Source organism: Manis pentadactyla, chromosome 7 (assembly GCF_030020395.1).
Source record: "Manis pentadactyla isolate mManPen7 chromosome 7, mManPen7.hap1, whole genome shotgun sequence".
Taxonomy (NCBI): domain Eukaryota; kingdom Metazoa; phylum Chordata; class Mammalia; order Pholidota; family Manidae; genus Manis; species Manis pentadactyla.
In genome coordinates, this window is record NC_080025.1 from 49775417 (window position 1) to 49795000 (window position 19584).

Genomic DNA, 19584 nt, shown 5'->3' on the forward strand with positions numbered 1-19584 from the left:
ACAGACTATTTTAAAAAGCTGCAAACACCGGCCTTGAGTGATCAGTAAGACTTACACATCCTCTTGGTACAGTGTGCAATCATATTTTACCCTGCCTAAATGTACGTTTGACCCACTAATGGTAATACTAACCAATGGAACTATGTGAAATTAACTAAAGAACAACGTGCAATGTTAAAAGCATCTGTTAAGTATGGTAACATAAAATAAGAATATTAACAACTACTTCACACAAAGTACCTTCTTTCACACAGAAGCTAAAGAAACATCAAGAGTTTTGCTCTGCCTTCTTTTAACTACTGCAACATTTCCACAGTTATATTACGGGATACTTAGTCTACTGGGGCTTATTTTACACTACCTTAAAATCAACCAGAAATGGAGCTAATCTATATAACTTTTTACCAAAAATTTTTACAAAAGAGTTAATTCAAGAACTTTTCACAAAAAATTTGACACAAAAACTATTTTTACGAACATATTAAGAACATTTAATTTCAACTTTCTAGTGGCTCTTAAAAAGTCGTGGAATGAGTACCTCTTGATCAGCATTATGTAGAGCCACATAAATAATAATCACAGGCTAAGAGTAACTGAGCTCCCCCCGCTGCCTGAACTCGGCTAGATCATCGCCCCCAATGTCAGGTGCCAAATGCCCTATTTCTATCTAATTAGCATTTCCATTTCTACCCTGCTTGGAGGCCCAATTTTGATCTTTACTCCTTCACTATTCAGATTTGACAAACATTAACCAAGTATTTTAGGCCGTGTGATATGCGCTAGGGATAGAAAGATTAACTATAAATAAGTATAATCTGAAATTTCAAGTCCTAGTGGGGGAAAGAAAAATGAAAGATATTTTTAAGAATATATATGCATTGATATATATGGGTATTAAATTATTTATCAAGTGATTTGACAACTTAGCAAGTGAGCAAATAATTGGAAAGGAGAAAAAAAAGTCTCAGAAAGATGACATTTATTTTGAATCTGAAGAACAGGAATCCATTAGATGAAATGGTAAGAGCACATCCCAGCAGAGTAAATACACATATAAGGACATGTGAGTATGAAAAATACACGGTTCGGTCACAAGAGGAGTGTAGCTACTTCCCCTGTCGGCCACTGACACAGCAAGGAGCATGCCCTCCTAGCCACAGACAATTAGGAAATGAGCAAAGTATATGAGCCAACTATTTTTAGATACTCGAACAGGCAGTTAGGGCCACGGTCCTTGAGAGGAGGAACACAAGCAAGTTGAGTTTACTATTTTTCTGTCTTCCTACTTGGAGGTAATTTACAGACTATGGTCCAGAATAGGGGAGGAACCCAAGCAGAATACGGCAGCCTTGCTAAGCTAGGGAGACAGACCGGGAGTTTGGCAAGGTTAAGGCAGCTGGATTGCATAGGCAGAGTTCCAGAGAGTGGGGAGCTACAGAGATCCCCAGACATCTGCTTAGCTGTACCTTGGAGTCTTAGATAAAAATACTAGTATGTACATACATAGGGTGAAGCTCTGTAAGGTTGGGCAAAGAACTGCAGGGAAATTACAAACTGAACAATTTCCAGCATTCCCAGAGGACAGAATGACGTATCTGAATTTTGTCCAGTTGGAGTAGAAAATCCACAACAATCATTTGGGGCAAACAGTAGACCCCACCTCCTCCACCCCAAAAGGGTAATACCTTAGTAATAAGGCTAAAGTTACCCCTGAGCCACCCCAGTAGAACTGATTCACAATTGATTTAACTACCTGCCAAAACAAATGTCACTCTTTTTTAATAGATGATCATAAAATCCACTCAACATTGTGATACTCTACATGTACGGCATCCTTCCAAAAATTACTAGACATCTGAAAATGCCACAAGTTACAAACCACAACTAACAGGAAAAGAATAAAAACAGACCCAGAAAGACAGAGATGATGGAACTGGCACATGATGTATTATAATATGCTCTATGCTCAAGGATTTAAAGTAAAATATGAACACAACAAGGAGAGAGATGAAGGGTGTAAAAGAACTAAGTGGAATTTCTAGCAATGAAAAATAAAGTATCTAAAATGAAAACTTCACTGGGTGGGCTTTAGAGCACATTAGACGCTGAAGAAGAATCAGTGAATTTTAAGATACAGTAATAGAAACCATCCGATCTGAAGCACAGAGAGAAGGGAGAAAAGACTGAATAAATCAACAGGACTTCAGGGACCAGAGCAATAATATCAAGCAGTTTATCACACTATAATTGAAGGAAGGAGAGGAGAGATGAGGGAACAAATGTTTTTTTCAAGTAATGGATGAAAAATTCCCAAATCTAATAAAAACTATAACCCCCAAAATCCAAGCAGCTCAATGAACTCTAAACAGGACTAACACAAAGACAACCAAGGCACATTATGCTCAAATTGCTGAAAGAGAAAAATCTTTATAAAGACACATTTATAGGGAAGCCAAGAATTAACACAGAGGTCTTGTCATAAACAGTGCAAGACAAATGACAATGCAATGCTGAAAAAACTTCATGCCTACAATGCAGGTTAAGGTTGAAGAATGACTAGCTGGAGATAAGGTGAAATAGAAGTCAGACAGTCAAGCATGGGATGAGGTCAAAACAATGTGAAAAATCCTGAGTAAGACACAGAAGGGCTAGTATATAATGTGAAATGTTTGCTCCCAAAGCGCTCCTTCTCCACTAGAGCAAAGCAGCACAACACAGGGCTGACAGCTTTGGAATCACACACCCCTGGACTGCACCTTGCCTCTGCTACTTGCACTGTGACCTTAGGTTGTTTTGACTTTAGGCTGATTGTATCTCTGAGATTTCTTTTCTCATGCATATCTTGTTCTAAATTTATAAACAAGATGACTTCAGTAAAGTTGCAGGATACACAATCAACATACCAAAATCAGTGTGTTTCTATACACCAACAATGAACTATCAGAAAAAGAAATTAAGAAAATAATCTCATTTTCAATAGCATCAAAAACAATAAAACACTTAGGAATAAATTTAACCAAGAAAGTAAAAGATCTGTACACTGACAACTATAAAGACACTGATGAAAGAAACTGAAGAAGACACAAATAAATGGAAAGTTATTCTGTGCTCATGGACTGGAATAATTAATGTTGTTACAATGTCCAAACTGATCTACAGATTCAATGCAATTCCTATGAAAATTCCAATGTTATTTTCCACAAAGAAAAAAACAATCCTTAAGTTTGTATAGAACTATAAAAGACCCTGAAAAGTCAAAGCAATCTTGAGAAAGAACTAATCTAGGGGCATTACACTTCCTAATTTTGTAATATACAAAGCTATATAACCAAAACAGTATATGGTATTGACATTGAAAAAAAAGACATAGATCAATGAAGCAAAATAGGCTGGAAATAAAACCACATATATATGATCAATTAACTTATTGCAAAAGAATTAAAATATACAATGGGGATTGGATTTTCTCTTCGATATGTTGTCTGAAAAACTGAATAGCCACAGGCCAAAGAATGAAACTGGACCCCGTACCATACGTCACACACAAAAGTCAACTCAAAATGGATTAAACACTTGAATGCAAGACCTGAAACCATTAAACTCCTAGAAGAAAACACAGGCAGTCACCTCCTTGGTAGCAGTCCTGGTAATTTTTTTGGATTTGACAACAAATGTAAAAATAAACAAGTGGGATTATATCAAATTGAAAAGCTTCTATACAACAAAGGAAACCATTAACAAAATGAAAAGGGAGAAAATATTTGCAAATCATATTCAAAACAGATAAAGAACTTACACAACTCAATAGCAAAAAAGAAAAAAAATTATTAACAATTCAATTAAAAAATGGGCAGAGGAATTGGAATAGGTATTTTTCCAAAGAAGACATACAGATGGCCAACAGGGACATGAAATGGTGCTCAACATCACTAATCATCAGGGAAATGCAAAATAAAACACAATGAAATGTCATCTTACATCTGCTAGGGGGGCTACCAGCAAAAAGACAAAAGACAATTGTTGACAAGGATGTGGAGAAAAGGGTACCCTCATGTACTACTGATGGGAATGTAAATTGGTACAGCCACCATGGAAAACAGAAGACAGTTCCTCAAAAAATTAAAAATAGAAATGCCATGTGATCCAGCAATCCTACTTCTGTGTGTGTGTGTGTGTGTCAGAGGTATATGTACCGCCATGTTCACTGAAGCTTTATTCGTAATAGCCAAGATAAAGAAACAACCTAAGTCCTAAGTGTCTGTCAGTAGATGAATGGACAAAAAAGATGTGGCACATATATAATGGAATATTAATAACCCACAAGAAAGAATGTTCTGCTGTTTTCAACAACATGGTGGACCTTGAAGGCATGATACTAACTGAATTAAGTCAGATAGAGAAAGATAAATTCTGTATGCTATCACTTATACGTGGATTTTAAAAAAGCCAAACTCATACAGACCAGCATGGTGGTTACCAGTGGCTGACAGGGGTGTGGGGTGGAAATGGGGAGATGTTGGTCAGAGAGTACAAATTTCTAGTTATAAAATGAGTAAGTTCTCAGGATCTAATATAATCACAACATAGTGATTGACTATAGTTAGTAATACTGTATTATACACTTGAAAGTTGCTAAGAGAGTAAATCTTAAATGTTCTCATCATAAAAAGAAATGGTAATTATGTGACCTGATATAGGTGGTAACTAAAGCTATGGTAATCATTTTGCAATATATACGTGTATCAAATCAGCATGTTGTATACCTTAAATTCGCAAAATGTTTTATGTCAATTATATCTCAATAAAGCTAGAAAAAATTTTAATAAAATTTATAAATAATGCATACAAAGCATATAAATAATGTACACAAAGCTCCCTGAAACACTTAGCACAGTGCCTGAAACATAGTAAATTCTTAACATTATGACTACCGCATCTATGTTACCACTGCAACTTACAAGAATTTCAAGTAAAACACCAAAATTGCTGCAATCATTTATATCTCCTCCACTATACTTTTAGCACTTAAGGTTAGGAGCTCTGCTCTTTTCTCTTTTACCAGCACCTATTAGCATCTAGTGCATGCGGCAGGTGCTTAATTGTATGAGTAGCTAATCCAGTGATCATAAACCTGCCTGTTTTCATCTCAACAATTTAATGATGTGGCCAAGAACTTTGGTACCACACTGTCCAAAGTATATTTCTAAGACTTCTCCTTCAAACAAAAAGTAGAACACAACAATTTTTGGCCAAGTCATACTGACTTGTGATCACTGAAGCAACAGAAGCCACCGAATGTTTCTAATCAAGAGAATAGGATCACCACACTTAGTTTTAGTTACCTAACAACAGCCTGAGAGATGTCCTAGAATGGAAGCCAAGGTCATCATTTAAGAGGCTATTGTGAGAGCCCATGGGATAGACAATGAGAACCCAACACAGACAGGAAACAGCAAGCAGGAAGGAAAAGGATCAACAGGGGAGACCCTCAAGTGGAACACTTGGTAATTCATTACACAGGAGCGTTAAAGGAGATAAAGGAATGAAGGACAGACTCACAGTTTCCAGCTTAGGCAATGAACTAAATGGGGATACCACTGGAAATGGGGAACAAACGGAAAACAGGCATTAGAAAGGCAATGCAGGCACCCACACATATTGATCCTGAATTGATAACGATGTGCAGAGAAATGCAGTAGGCAGCTGGAGCTTAGGAGAAGATCTGAGGTTGGGGACAAAGACTGGGAAACAATCAGCAGGTAAACAGCAGCAGAAGCCACAAAAACAGATTGTTACCACCCAGGGTATATGTGCAGAATATAAGTGTGTGACAAGAGTAACATGAACTTCGGAGAGTGCTGATATTTATATAGAAGAAAGGTAGAGTATCTGAGAGAAATTTTTTTTTAAAAATAGGGCCATAAAGATCAAGGAAGAACATAATTTCAAAAAAGGGTGTAATATTAAGTGTTTAAAGACAGTAGGACCCAGAATGAATACTAACATGAGGAAATTGATTTTGGCAAACAGGCTGATGATCTCATGGAAGTTTTAGAAGAGCAGATGGCATTAGATTGAAAAGTAATTGGGGTATTGGTGCATGAACAGATGAACAGATCAATGAAGTAGAACAAAACTGATTCAGAGGTGGGGAAAGCTGTAAATTTAGAGTATTCCTTTAAGGACTATAGGAGGAAAGGAAAGAGAAATGCAGGACAATAGTTTAAAAAGAGCCAAAGCTGAAAAGGAAATTTAGGATAGAAAAGACTGAAATACTGCAAGACAGAGCAAAAAGAACTATCGTAGGAACCGGGACTGAAGCTCTACGAAAGGTTAGAGAACTGACGAGAAAACAAACGCAGGCCCTAGAAAAGGGGGAAAGAAAGTTGAAGAGCAGAAGCCAGCCTGTAAGCCTTCGAGTTCAGCAGTGGACTTCCTTCCTTCCGACAGACGGGAAGTGGGTGAGAGAGTAAAGACGGAGGGGTGCTGGTGGATGATGGCCTTTATTTTCTCCAGAAAGGGGAGAAAACACTAGAGATCTGGTAAGAGGTGGAAAACAGGTGACAGAGTAAGTGTACTAAATGTTTCAGTTGGCTCTGGTGGCAATGTTAAAGGAAGAGGATGAGAGATCAGGTGAGGAGTTACTAACCGACCTGGAGTCCAGCTGAAGATGAATTCTCACAGGAGTAACACCCAGCTGAGAGGCTACGCTCACAGGTCAGGGGGCAGGGGGGTGGGTGAAACAGGGAAGGGCATGAAGAGCTACAGATTTCAGACTATAAAATAAATTAGTCATAGGTGTGGAAGTACAGCACAGAGAACATAAGCAATAATTTGTAATATCTTAGTACGGTATCGGGGGTGATAGCTACACTTACCGTGGTGAGCATTTAGTAATGTATGTACTTATCGAATTACATGTTGTACACTGGAAACCAATATAACATTGTGTATCAACTATATTCCAATTAAAATAAAAAGGCGACACATGTCCTCCCATGAAGGAGCAGCAGGCAGGGCACGCAGCATGTGCCCGGGGTTTCAAACTGGCAAAACGAGTTGCAGAGGAAGAAGGAAATGTGAGGTGATGGTAAGAGACAGGTTGAAATAACTACTAAATATGAGAAGGTAATGAAAAGAAGGAAAAGAGTCAGGAGTTGGCAGAAAGACTGGAAGAACTGAGAGGAGTCAAGGATTAAAGGCTGAAGGGCAGATTTCGTGAGAATGGTCAGATTATTTCAGAGGGTCTTTTCTAGATGAATTTCCAATTCTGCCTTCATTCTCTCCCAAACAAACTGGAAACCCAAAACCTAGGTAGGCAAGGGGCTTACTTATGAAATTCCTAAAACAACCTTTTTTTTCCAATTAAAAAACATTACTGAGATTATAATTCATGTATACTACATTCCTTAACCATTCTATCATTTTTGGCTAATTCTACTATTATAGTTAAAAATATATTGTGGAAAATAGTTTTATGCTTCTTACTGTCCACATTTCATTGTTTCTTTAGAAGGCATTCCTGCAAATGAAATTACGGAATTAGTATATGAATCCAGTGCTCTTGAATAAGACACTTACTATTTTAGCCATCCAGACCTTTCCCTCTATAAAGTTTTAAATAAAAACAAGACACACATTATTTTGTAATGTTTTTTCTTTTTAACAATATTTTAAAGTATCCTTCTATGTCAATATATTTATGTCTAGCTTATCTTTTTAAAAGACTGCATAGTAATCCATTTTATGGACATTATCACTTCTTTAAACAACCCTTTACATATTAAACATTTATATTGTTTTTTTGTTATATAAATAATGTTACACTGGACATTTCTGTAATATATCTTTGCACAACTACCTGATTATTTCCTTGTGAAAAAAATACATAAGTAAAAGTGCTGGGTTAAAGAGTATATGTATTTTTCCAGCCTTTAATCCACACTCCAGACCTGCCTCCAACACAATGCCCCCCAATCAACAGTCTCACCTGTACTGTAGATCAATCATATGGTTCAACCCATGAATTTTACTTTTCTTAATAAAATTTGCCAATCTTAAAAGGAGAAATTGACAACTTACATTTTAATATATAATTATAAGAATCAATATTTTTCATGTATGTATAGGCCATTTACATATATGTTTGTGTGGAATTTCTCTTCATAGGCTCTGTCCATTTTTTTTAAACTGGGAAGTTCATGTTTTTGAGTATATGTGTAAGATCCAGTTGTAAAGAAATTTCTAATCATTTTGGGTGAATCATAGAACTATTTTTCCTTGAGTTTGTCTTTTCATTTTTTGTTTATTGATGTATTAAAAGTTTTAATGTGTTCAAATCTATCAATCTTTTTCTTTGATAGGAGAGGCAGAGAGGAAAACAGGATTTCTTAAGAAGAAAACACTGCCCATCTTTTTCTGAAGCTGTTTGCTATGCTGTCCCTACTTAATTACTCCAATTGAAAACTGCATGAATCAAACAATTATTTCTGAAAGAAAGGAGATTATTAACTCAGACTATATGAACATGTAAGGGATTATACAATGCCTTTTATTTTAATATTATCTTGGTATTACTTACCAAGTTCTTAAGAATGTCTCTAATAAGAATAAGAGTGCTTTACCCTATTATCAGAAGAATTTCATCAAAAAACGAAAATGAAAAACCTACAGTACCCTTGCACATTTGGAAAATAACAAATTAATAAGAGGAACACATTAAAACGTTCTGAAAAATGTTCAGACTTCCAGAGAACCAGGCTCTGCCGCATTAGCACTCATGAGTGGCATCCTGTAAAGAAAGTGTGGATTATCAGAGAAACTCAGTCTAAGGAAGACAATACTCACTATTCCAAAACTAAGATCATTTCTGATGGAGTCTCATAGACTTCATGTAAATTAATGACCCAGGGACTGTCCTGTGCTAGTTCAAGTACAGCAATCTCATGGATTATTTCCATCCGACAATCTTGGCCTTTTCTTCTTTTTCTCATGAACTTTGCTGCAAATTCTTTCCCAGAATCTTTCTTTATACATTTTCTCACCACTGCGAATTTCCCCCTAGAATTAAACAAAAACATTCACTGTTAAAGTTAACAACTTCCAGAGATGACAAACTCTTAATTCTCATCAGTGGATATGCAAAACTTAGGTCATATTCAATCATAGAAATAGCAATATTACTTAGGAATTTAATAGGATATGTCTACAACCAAATAAAATGTAATTTGTAAACCTGCAAAATACATTCTTCTTAATAGAGAATAACCAAATACTAAAGTCAGTATTTTTTAATTATGTATACAAGTAACTTAATTTTAGCACATTTATAAAAATGACTGAAATTTTTAAAAAAAGCATTTGACCTTTTAAAAGAAACTGGCTATCAGAATTCAGAATTCCTAAAATGATGTCACTGTCACTAACTTACTCTAAAAAAACACTATCGTTTCCCAAAATTATAAAAGTTAGGGATCTCATTTATATGCTATTAACTACAATGTCAACTGGGAAAGTCTAGTTTTCCTATAAAGATAGCTATAACAAGCCTTGTTTTGATACATTACACTACCATTTGTTATTAAACTATAAGTAGTTACACAGGGGAATCGGTATAGCATATTAAGGACATGAGCTCTGGAATTAGACAGACAAGGGCTTGAATCCCACAAATGGCTCTGTCACTCACTTGATACATAACTTTGGGTGATTTATTTAACCTTCTGAGGTCTCATTTTCCTTATCTGTAGAAGAGGACACAAAGGGAATCTACTTCACAGGGTTTAGTGTGAATTAAATTATGTAATACCTATCAGTTGCTTAGCATGTATTTGCCACACTCCTGGTGTTCAATAAAATAATATTAATCACACAAATCATTAAGTTGTGACTGTCATCACCCAACCCCTAAGTTGGAAGGCAACTTAGTTTTCTGACCTAATGCCAAATATCAGTGTCTTCTTACAGACTGTGAAGTAGTTTCTTCTACCCTGGGTACCTTATTACTTTAATAAAGTTTTCATTACAAGCCTAAACCTAACTTCAAGTGAAGGGCTGTAGTTGGGGTCTTTTGCCAAGCAGTACAGAAAGACCCACTCTCTCTTCCTCATGAAGTTCTTCAGGTATGGAAACAGCTAACACGATCTGTTAACGGCCACTGCCTTCTTCAATTTTCGATCATTCCTCACTCCCGTAAAGCTTTTAGGCCTCCTTACTGTTACGGCTCATCAGAACTACCGATCAAATGTGCCAACCAAATCTGAAGCAACTACTCCAAGTATAATCTGCTCCAAGGGTTACATGGTTACTATTTTGTTTATCTTGGCACAATACAACCTCATATTGCCTTTTAAAAAACTTGACAGGTTTTTCATATTTCACATTGCACTGGTAAATAAATTACCTGGATCTTTCCCTCTTGAATTTTTTCAAGCCAGTGTCCTTATATAGTATTTTAAAAATATTTTTAAAAAAATTAAATGCAAGGCTTGAATTTGCTCTATTAAATTCCAATATGTTTTGATCCAGCATTGCAGACTACTGATGTAATTTTGAGTACTAATCCTTCGTTCCTAGCTACTGTTGATCACAAATATGTTTTCATGCCCTCTATATTTGTTACCATCAGTATTAAAAATGTTAAATGACAAATCCCTAATCATAGCCCAACAGCTGTTCAATTAGGTAACATCCATCTAACAGCACCCTTATTCGAAGTCCTTTTTGTTCACAGAAATGTAAAAGACTTCTGCAGACACTGGGGACATTAAACCATAAACATATTCATCACAGACTAATACCTCCTTTTATTTTACCCCACAAAATCACTAGGCTAACTTCGTCATCAAATTTTAAGAGGTTCTTAATGACCTTTGGATTCTTTTGAGAAATAAAAATTATAATTTTTTTAATCTATATGTTAGAAGTTTCAAAAGAGAAATAGAGAAAGTTTAATTTGTAAAAAACTAAACAACATCCAACATATAATTGACAGCATGTCACTGGTAAATTAGAAATGACTCAGTTGAATTGCTCTCAAAGTACTCCCACATCAAAGACACAAATGTTTATTGTTACCACACCTCAAATTCCAGGCCATAAAGTACCTTGCAGTAAGTATTATACTACTTACCTGGCCTGACTGTATATTTTTGAAGACTAGATAGGACAAGTGAGAAATGGATTCATACACATCACTAACCTACAAATTCTGGAAACCCTTGTTAGGGAAGAGCCATCGCTACATTCAGAGACCAGAGGGAAGAACCTGCAGTTAACGCAATGGCTGCGGGCATGATCCATTTTTCTGGGTCACCAGGACAGTTCCCATGGCTCTCCTCTCACACCACTGACCGCCCTTGAGGTCTCCTTTGTTTTTATGGAAGCATTCTCCACAGTTTTAGGCTTACTTTTTCCTTGCACATTTCATGCTGTATACTGGGAATCGGCAAACATCTGCAATGTGCCAGAAAGTATTTTCAACTTTGCTGGCCAGATGGTCTCTGTCACTACTACTCAAGTCAGACGCTGTAGTGTGAAAGCAGCTATAGACAACAGGTAAATGAATGGGTTTCAAAAAGCCTTTATGGACACTGGAGGTTGAATTTCATGTAATTTCCAGATCATTAAATAGTACTCTCTTGATTTTTTCAACCATTTAAAAACATAAAAATCATTCTATATAGCTCACGAGCCTTACAAAAATAGGTGGCCAGCAGCTGTTTGTCAAGCCCTGCACTACCGCATGCTGAAGCCAATTCTGCCATCATTCTGATTCTGCATATCTCTGAAGCTGAGAGAGATAGCGGATCATAACGGCTTGAGGAAACATGTACCGCTTGCCTGTCAAATGACTGGTGCAACAGAAGGGGAACCCTTAGAGTCCTCAAGGAGTAGGAAGGATATCGAGATTTCTGGGAACTGTTCTTTCTGTAAAGCCACACAGTACACAGAAAGGTGAGATTCAGCATTCAAAGTGTGGAGTACTAGTGAACACTGTGAATTACACTGTCACAATGTCTCTAAATTTCACACCCCAAAGGGCTCTAGTGTGCATGATTTCCTACAGCTTCATGGTAAAACTGATTAGCATCTCAACCCTTAACTTGAGGTTACTGAGGCCTTTACAAAGCATAAAATAAATGTTTCTCTGACTTTTGGGGCCACAGTTATATACAGACAGGAAGCTAATGAGATTCAAAAGTCCTAAGATGTTTGTGGCATCTTAATTCTTTGTTGACTTACCAAAATTCTTCCTGAACTATATAGTTGTTACAATTTTCCAGGCTCTTCATTCACTTCACAAACAGATACAGCTCACTACTACATATTAGACTCAGAACTCAAGTTTTCATTAAACATTTTTTTGGGGGAACATCAGTAATTAATATATTTCAGAACTACTTAATGATAACATATTCCAGGCTGGTAGGGAGGGAACGATACTTAAACAATTATAACAAGAGGAAGTGACACTTGAGTTAGACCCACTAGTCTAAGCTTCTTAAGAATAGGGGTGGGTTTCAGAGAAGACAAGTGGTGACTCTATAGCATCTTACTATGCTGATGGACAGTGACTGTATGGGGTATGTGGGGGGGACTTGATAATAGGGCAGAATGTAGTAACCACAATGTTGCTCATGTGAAACCTTCATAAGATTGTATATCAATGACAGCTTAATAAAAAACTTGAAAAAAAGAATAGGGGTGGGTTTTATTTATCTTTGCATTACCAGTGCCTACCTGGAAGGCAGGGCGAGCATCTTTAGGTAGGTGTGACATGCTAAGGAGTTTGGGCTCTCTCAGGGTAAAAATGGGCACCTATTAGAATTTTTAAATAAGCCAATTGTTTAAAAAAGAAATTTCTGATAGTGTGGTAAAGAGCATACCATCAAGTATTAACTAGACACTAAGGAAGCCAATAAAATAATTCAAGGTATGTGTGTGAACTAAAGTAGCAGAAGTGGAGGCTGGAAAGAGAGAATGCATTTAAAAGATTTTCAAGGTCAGGATTCATTAGCACTCTCTGACCAGCTGAGCTGCAGAGAGGGAAGAAGAGGAAGGTGGAAGGGAAGGATGACATGTGGATTTTTAACATGGGTACTGGGTAAATGTGGTACCATCAACTGAGAGAAGAACAACTCAACAGCTTTGGCGGGTGAGTGTGGAGTGGGTAATGTGTTAGGTTTGGTAGGACAAGTTTGAGATTCCTTTCTCTGTAAAAAGAATACTGGACTCCAAATATAAGTTCTAGTGTTGTGTTACAGACAAAGGTGGAAAGACAATAGATTATCAGGTCAGACAAAGATAAAAAAGTGTAGCTGCTCCTATGAGTGGTATAGAGAGGAAGCAAAATGAAAGTGATCTCCAAGGTTCTAGGTCTAGTGCCATGCTAGATTACAAGAAAGTGCTTTGTTCATACCTGTACTATGTTATTTAAATTGGTCTGACATATTATAATTTGTTGCACTATGACTGTCTCCCTACCTAGGCTATGAGGTCCAAGGACTTACCATTCATCTTTGTATCTCCATGATATCCTGCACATGTCAGGTACATAAACAGGGTGTCAGAATATATGTATTATTTTTGTTATTTTGTAAAATAAAAATTCTATGGCAACTTAACCTCATAAAGGTTAGTATTTCAGCCACATTGGACTACCTGCCATTCTCTCTTTGACTGACTTTCTCTGCCACTGTGCTTATTTACTGCCAATGGTGGAATATCTTTCATAGCTGCTACTGAAATTCCATCCATTCCTTAAGGCTCAGCACAAATGTTATTTTCCCCATAAGGTTTTCCCATGTGCCATGTTATCTTGCCACTAAAGGGAATAGTGACTGATTTCTTACATTTAGGAGTAATTTCCAGAGTGTAGCAAAGTGCTTTATGTGTTTAATATGTAAGTACAATATTTGCTTAATAGCATTGGGGTACTTTATTTACATAGCATGTATGTAAAGAAGTTTCACTCAAGAAAGACCTAGAGTAGATTCTGTCTTCCTTGCCTCTGAAAGCAAAACAAAAACAAAATATCTGTTGACCCTAAGTGTAAAAAATCAATGAGGACATAAGATGAGTTATCAGCATGAGTGACAAGTACAGGCAAGGTTTTAAGTATCAGACTCAGTTTAAAATTCTGGCTAGGAACTACAATCTTCGGCAATTTACTCAACCTTTCTGAGCCTTAGATTCTTCATCTGTCAAATGAGGTTGATGGCATTTACCTTGCAGGGTAGGTAGTAAAGACTAAACAAAATTATATTTCAAAAGTGTGTAGCATTTGCTATGATCAGTCATCAGTAGCTACTGATTACTGTTTGAGGCATAATTTAAGATCTATGATAATAACAATAATTTGTAAAAAATAATCATAAAATGGAAGATCTGTGGAGATGGTGTAATCTGAACCCTCTACCTGATGCATAAATTCCTTCAATAAATCCAGTTCCTTCTTCCTTACTTGAATAGGTAAACCAAAGACAATAAGCTACTAAGTAGTTTCTAATACACTTGGTACAATAATCAGATTTTATACAATCTTGTAACTTATACTTTTGTAAAGAGGCTGAAATTCATTAAATTCTTAAGTTTATTTTAAATTATGATTTTAATTTTAGCATTATAAGCTCCAATTTTTCAAAATTAAAACAGTTGACTTAATGAGGTATCTGCCTTAGAGCAGAAGCCACTTCCTAAGCAACACCTGCTGCTGAAACACAAACATAGGCAAATTTTTTTATCCATCCAAATATCAGATTACCCAAAATTGTTTGTAAACATCATTCAGACTAATGGCCAGCTATCAAGAAATATTAAATAATATTTGTCCTAAAGCATGGCAATTTCTACTTGGGTATTATTTTAAAAGGGTCTCTATTTCTTAAGAAACTATTCCTTACAATTTATGACAAATGCTTAAGTAGTTATAAGGTACAAAACCTGAAGCCATTATTTATGGCTATGAATCTAAGCAAAGAACACAGTTCCTGAATATGCCCACCCTTCCATCCCCTTCAGCTTACACACTCTTATTCTCTAATAAAAACCCTTCCTTGTTCCTGTTACTTCTAACTGCTCTGAGGAGAATGAGACAGGACACCCCTATCTACCATAAGGCCAGCTGGGGGAGGAACTATATGGCACTGAAGCTTGGTAGACTTTGTTCCAATCTGCAATTTATTAAAATGCCCTCACATAAAAACTATGGGAATTTGCTTTAGCTGTAAGACAGATTACAAATAATTCTTTGAGAAAAATCGGTGGCATAATGGAAGTGATTTCAAAGGTGAAGTTCCAGCTCAGTCTTCTCCCACAAGACTGTCTCTGTCTTGTTTTTCTCATCCGAGAAATGAGCTCATCCAAACATACTGGGACAGGAATTAAGGGAGATAACACAGGTGGCACACAGGTAAAACTGTACAGCCCTACACATTTAACAAGTACCTGTTCTGTACAGAATTCATACTGACATCTTTTTTCCCCACAGGAAAATTCAACTATGAGTATGTGATTTATAAAACAAAAGTCCTTTTGACATCTTTTTTCCCATAGGAAAATTCAACTATGAGTATGTGATAAAAAAAAAAAAGTCCTCTTGCCTTTACAAATCTTCTCTTCTTAATATAAAATGTACGAGTACATCAAAAATGTTAAAGCTGAGGACTAGATAATGAAAACACAAGTAAGGCACATGATCTGATGTGAAATTAGCATAATTTTAAATTCCTAGAAACATCTGTTTCTACCCTATCAATAAACTCCAGGGAAATTAACATTATGAAAAACTTCTCAGGACTCAACATCTTATCTCCTGAGCCTCGCAGTCATTAATATGGTTTACACTGGCACATACCCTGACTCAAAGAAAGGTAGCAGGCCTTAGGGATAACAAGTCACTCTTCAAGCAATAAAAGAAAATTTTACATCATGTATTTATCCACATTTGGGTTGCATGGACTCTGCTGGGGACGTAAAGAATGGAACATTTCTTAAAATAACATCAATCACACCCTGTCATCACCGTGGAACCAAAACTGACCATTTAAAAAATTCTCTTCAAACAACTGTTTCACTGAAAGCTTTATATTTCTGTAAGATAAAATAATGGTGACTCCTGAAAGAACTGAATTTGTGTTTGAACAGTTAGCTCTTCACACCTCTTCAACATTTGCAACTCAAAGGCAATAGAATAAAACGAATAGGTCTTGTTTTTCCCATCACATTATTAAAATATAACATGGGTAATTGTGTAAGTTCTGTATCAGCATGAGGTCAATTACTTCCATTAGAAATGCAAAAAGAGTTAACAGCTGGAAAAAGAGACAATTTTTCTATCTTACTACAGAAAAGATTACGTATAAACATATTCAATTATGGCAAAACCATAACATACAGACAAAATTTATGAACCTCAAACAAAGACTAATAACACAAAAAGCTAAAAAAAAAAAAAAGCTAATAACACAAAAAAGTGAGACATTTAAACAGTCCTAGTGTCTTTTGCAATGAGATTTCATTATTTTTGCCAGAAAGAAGTGTGTTTTGAGGTTGTGCAGGTTTTGGTATTTTTGATTTTTGGTTACATTTACTGTGACACAAGGAATTACATTTATTGAGTGCTCCCCCTAAGTTAAGCACAACTTTGATTCTATGGATGTGCTTTGATTCCCTCAGCAATTCTAGAGGCAATCAAAGGTTAGGTAAATTACCCAAATACACATGACCAGTAAGCAGAGAGCCAAGGTCCGGTCACAGACTGTCTCCAAAGCCCCTGTGCCTAACCACTGCATTAAACTCTGCCATGAAAAAGGGAACCACAAAGAAACAAATACATTAATTTCATCTTTCAGTTTTAGGCTCTTATATCAAGTATCTACCTAATTGCAAGGTTTCAGTGCTTCAGGAATCATTACTTTTGTAAAGAAATTTACATAAGAAAAGATATATAACTGTCATAACCTTAAAACAGAAACCTAACAGGCAAGTGAATTTTATAAAACAGGTTAAAACAAAAGCTGAAAGGAACATTCCTGAAGGAATCAGCATCACGACACCTGGTGGGTACAAGTCATTTTTTTCAGATTAGATCACTTGTTATAAAGTCTACAAGACAGTGCTTGCCACCTGAAGGCATTTCGGTGTTATAATACCAGTTTTTCTCTTGTGGAATGAAGCCAGACAACTCAAATAATAGAAAGTCTCAGCTTCCGTTCTTCAAGAAATCAGGGTTACTTCAGAATGTCTGGAATTTCAACGAACTCGAATACCCAGCTGAGTCAGTAGCTCTCTCCATCTTTTGTCATACTTCACAGCGTGTGTAAATCCACCTAATTAGGGCCTATCATAGTGAAGTAAACCTTGCTCCTAAAAGATGTTTTTCCTTTTGTAAACACTTGAAATAAGAAATTTTTAACATAGGTCCCGTTCAAAAAAGAGCTATTTCTAAAAGTTACCTTAATATCTGTAAAGCAGTGCATTTTAAACGTTTTTTGTAACCAATGTCACAAGACCCTCCTTTTCCAAGAGGCTGTCATAATGGTGAGGGCCTTTCCTAATTACAACATGGTGCAGTTTTGCAACCATGACAAATGTTTGCAACAGCTGACACTGAAGTCTAGGTGCCAGGCCCAGTGGCATGAGCTTTACAGGCACTGACTCTTCCCGACACCCTTATGAGGGAGACAATGTCTTTCCACTGATTTAATGGGTGAGACGCGTGAGGCTGGGGAGCCTAAGGCGTCCACCCAAAGGCACGCATAGCACACATGGCCGGGACAGAAGCTCAGGTCTGACCCAAAGCCAGCGCTTCTCACTTCTCCAATCTGTTCTCAAGGTAAAGGGGAGTCCGTCCCCAAACCCCCATCACTACCTCACCTTTCTTCAACATTCAAAAATGTAAAGTGTCCAAACAGCCTTAGCCTCTTACTATTTAAAATAAACAACAAAAAACCAAGTAGTAAGGCACCCTACCTCTACAAGAGTGGGCGAGAGGAGAAGACAAGGGCCGGCCCAGAGCGGGTAGAAAGGGAAAGAGGGCCAAGGGCCCAGAGCTCGGAAATGAAACCAACTGAACCGTAGGTACCAGGACTTACACACTTCAGAGCTAAAATAGCACAAAACCAAGAACCCGAAATGAAGTCAGCAGAAGGCTGACAGTTCACACCGCGCGGGTGCAGAGGAAGCTGTCACGCTGATGTTATCTTTTATTACCGCCACAGGAGACCTAAGAATCCACAGTTTAAGGTAAAAACAAGCTGACTCTAACCTCGGGTTTTCCTGCAGACTCGCTGCCGCGGGCTCCCACGAGCGGCTCAGCTCGCACGCCCCTGCCCCTACGGGACCGCGAGAACCGCCGGCCGCTCCAACGGAGGGGGTCTCGCTTTGGGTAACCTGCCCTCGGGGGCTTTGCCCCACACGCGCGCAGAGCACCGCGCCAGGTCCGGCGCGGATCGCGGCGCGGCTCAGCTGCCGCCCGCCCCCAACTTTGTGCCAAGTCACAGCGCGCTATCGGCCCCGCACCGCCGCCAGCGCGCCCGTCCGCCTCACCTGCCCAGCTCCCGGCCCGGGCTCAGGCTGTAGCCGTCCTGGAAGGGATCGGTGCGCACAGCGGCGCGGATCTCCGTCAGCAGCCCGCGGGCCGGGGACGGGAGCGGCGGCCGGCGCGGCGCGCTCAGACCCCGGCCTGAGCCTGAGGCCGCGGCCGAGGAGGAGCCGCCGCCTCCTGGCTTCTCCGGGGGCACCATAGTGTTCGGGCGCGCCTCCTTTCCGGTCCCCCGGCTCGCTCCGAGCTGCAGGCGGGTAACGGTCCCGCCTCCAGGAGCTCCGTGGGGGAGCGCCGAGCCTCCAGCCTCTGGCTCTTCCCTCGCCGCGCTCAGACTGCGGCATCCGGTCGCGCAACTGCGGGCCCGCCCCGCGGCCCGCCCCCGGTCCCGGCCCCGGCCCCGCCTCCTCGCTGAACGCCCGCGGGCCCCCGACAGCCGGCGCCCCGTGCGCACCCTCTGCAGTCGAAGGAAGGAAGGTGCAGCCTAGGGGCCCGCCCAGGCGTCCTGGAGGCGAGGAGGCTCCCCCCACACTTCCCGCCCTAGGCCAGATGTGTCATCAGCTGTGCACCTGTTGAGCATCTGAGTTCCAAAACCTGAGCCTCTGTTAGTGAAAGACATATGAAAAGTCAGAGGTTTATGATCCACTTTCCCTTGGGCCGGTGGGGAGGCATGGTGAGATTCTGGTGCCCGCTCCGTACAGCACGTGGGAGGTGCCTCCAGCAGTTGGTTCCTTTCTGCGCTGGGGGGGCAGCTCTGGAGGCAGGAGTTAGGTAAATATTATTAAGCTCTCACACCAGCCCTATGAAATTCTTCCCGTCTCCATTCTTCCTATATTTAACTTTCAAGGTGCTCTCATCTAGAATTTTTTTAATTATTGATTTATGATTGACTACAATATTATATTAGCTTCAAGTGTACAAATAACAATCCCATATTTTATACATTATGAAATGATCACCATGATAAGCCTAGTTACCATCTGTCACTAACAAAATTATTATAATATTATTGACCATATTCGCTATGCTGTACATCACCT

General features: G+C 38.5%; 1 protein-coding gene across 2 annotated transcripts in view; it reads right to left on the reverse strand.

Annotated features, from left to right (window-relative positions):
• STK17A (serine/threonine kinase 17a) overlaps window positions 1-18888 on the reverse strand; it is a 35924-nt gene extending 17036 nt beyond the window's left edge. For both annotated transcript variants that reach the window (XM_036918892.2, XM_036918891.2), the window contains exons 1-2: window positions 18550-18888; window positions 8848-9060 (exon numbers count right to left, since the gene is read on the reverse strand). In XM_036918892.2, coding sequence (XP_036774787.1) covers window positions 8848-9060; window positions 18550-18746 — 410 coding nt within the window. In that variant the 5' untranslated portion in view covers window positions 18747-18888. The remainder of the gene's footprint in view (window positions 1-8847; window positions 9061-18549) is intronic.
• Window positions 18889-19584: the final 696 nt, after the last annotated feature.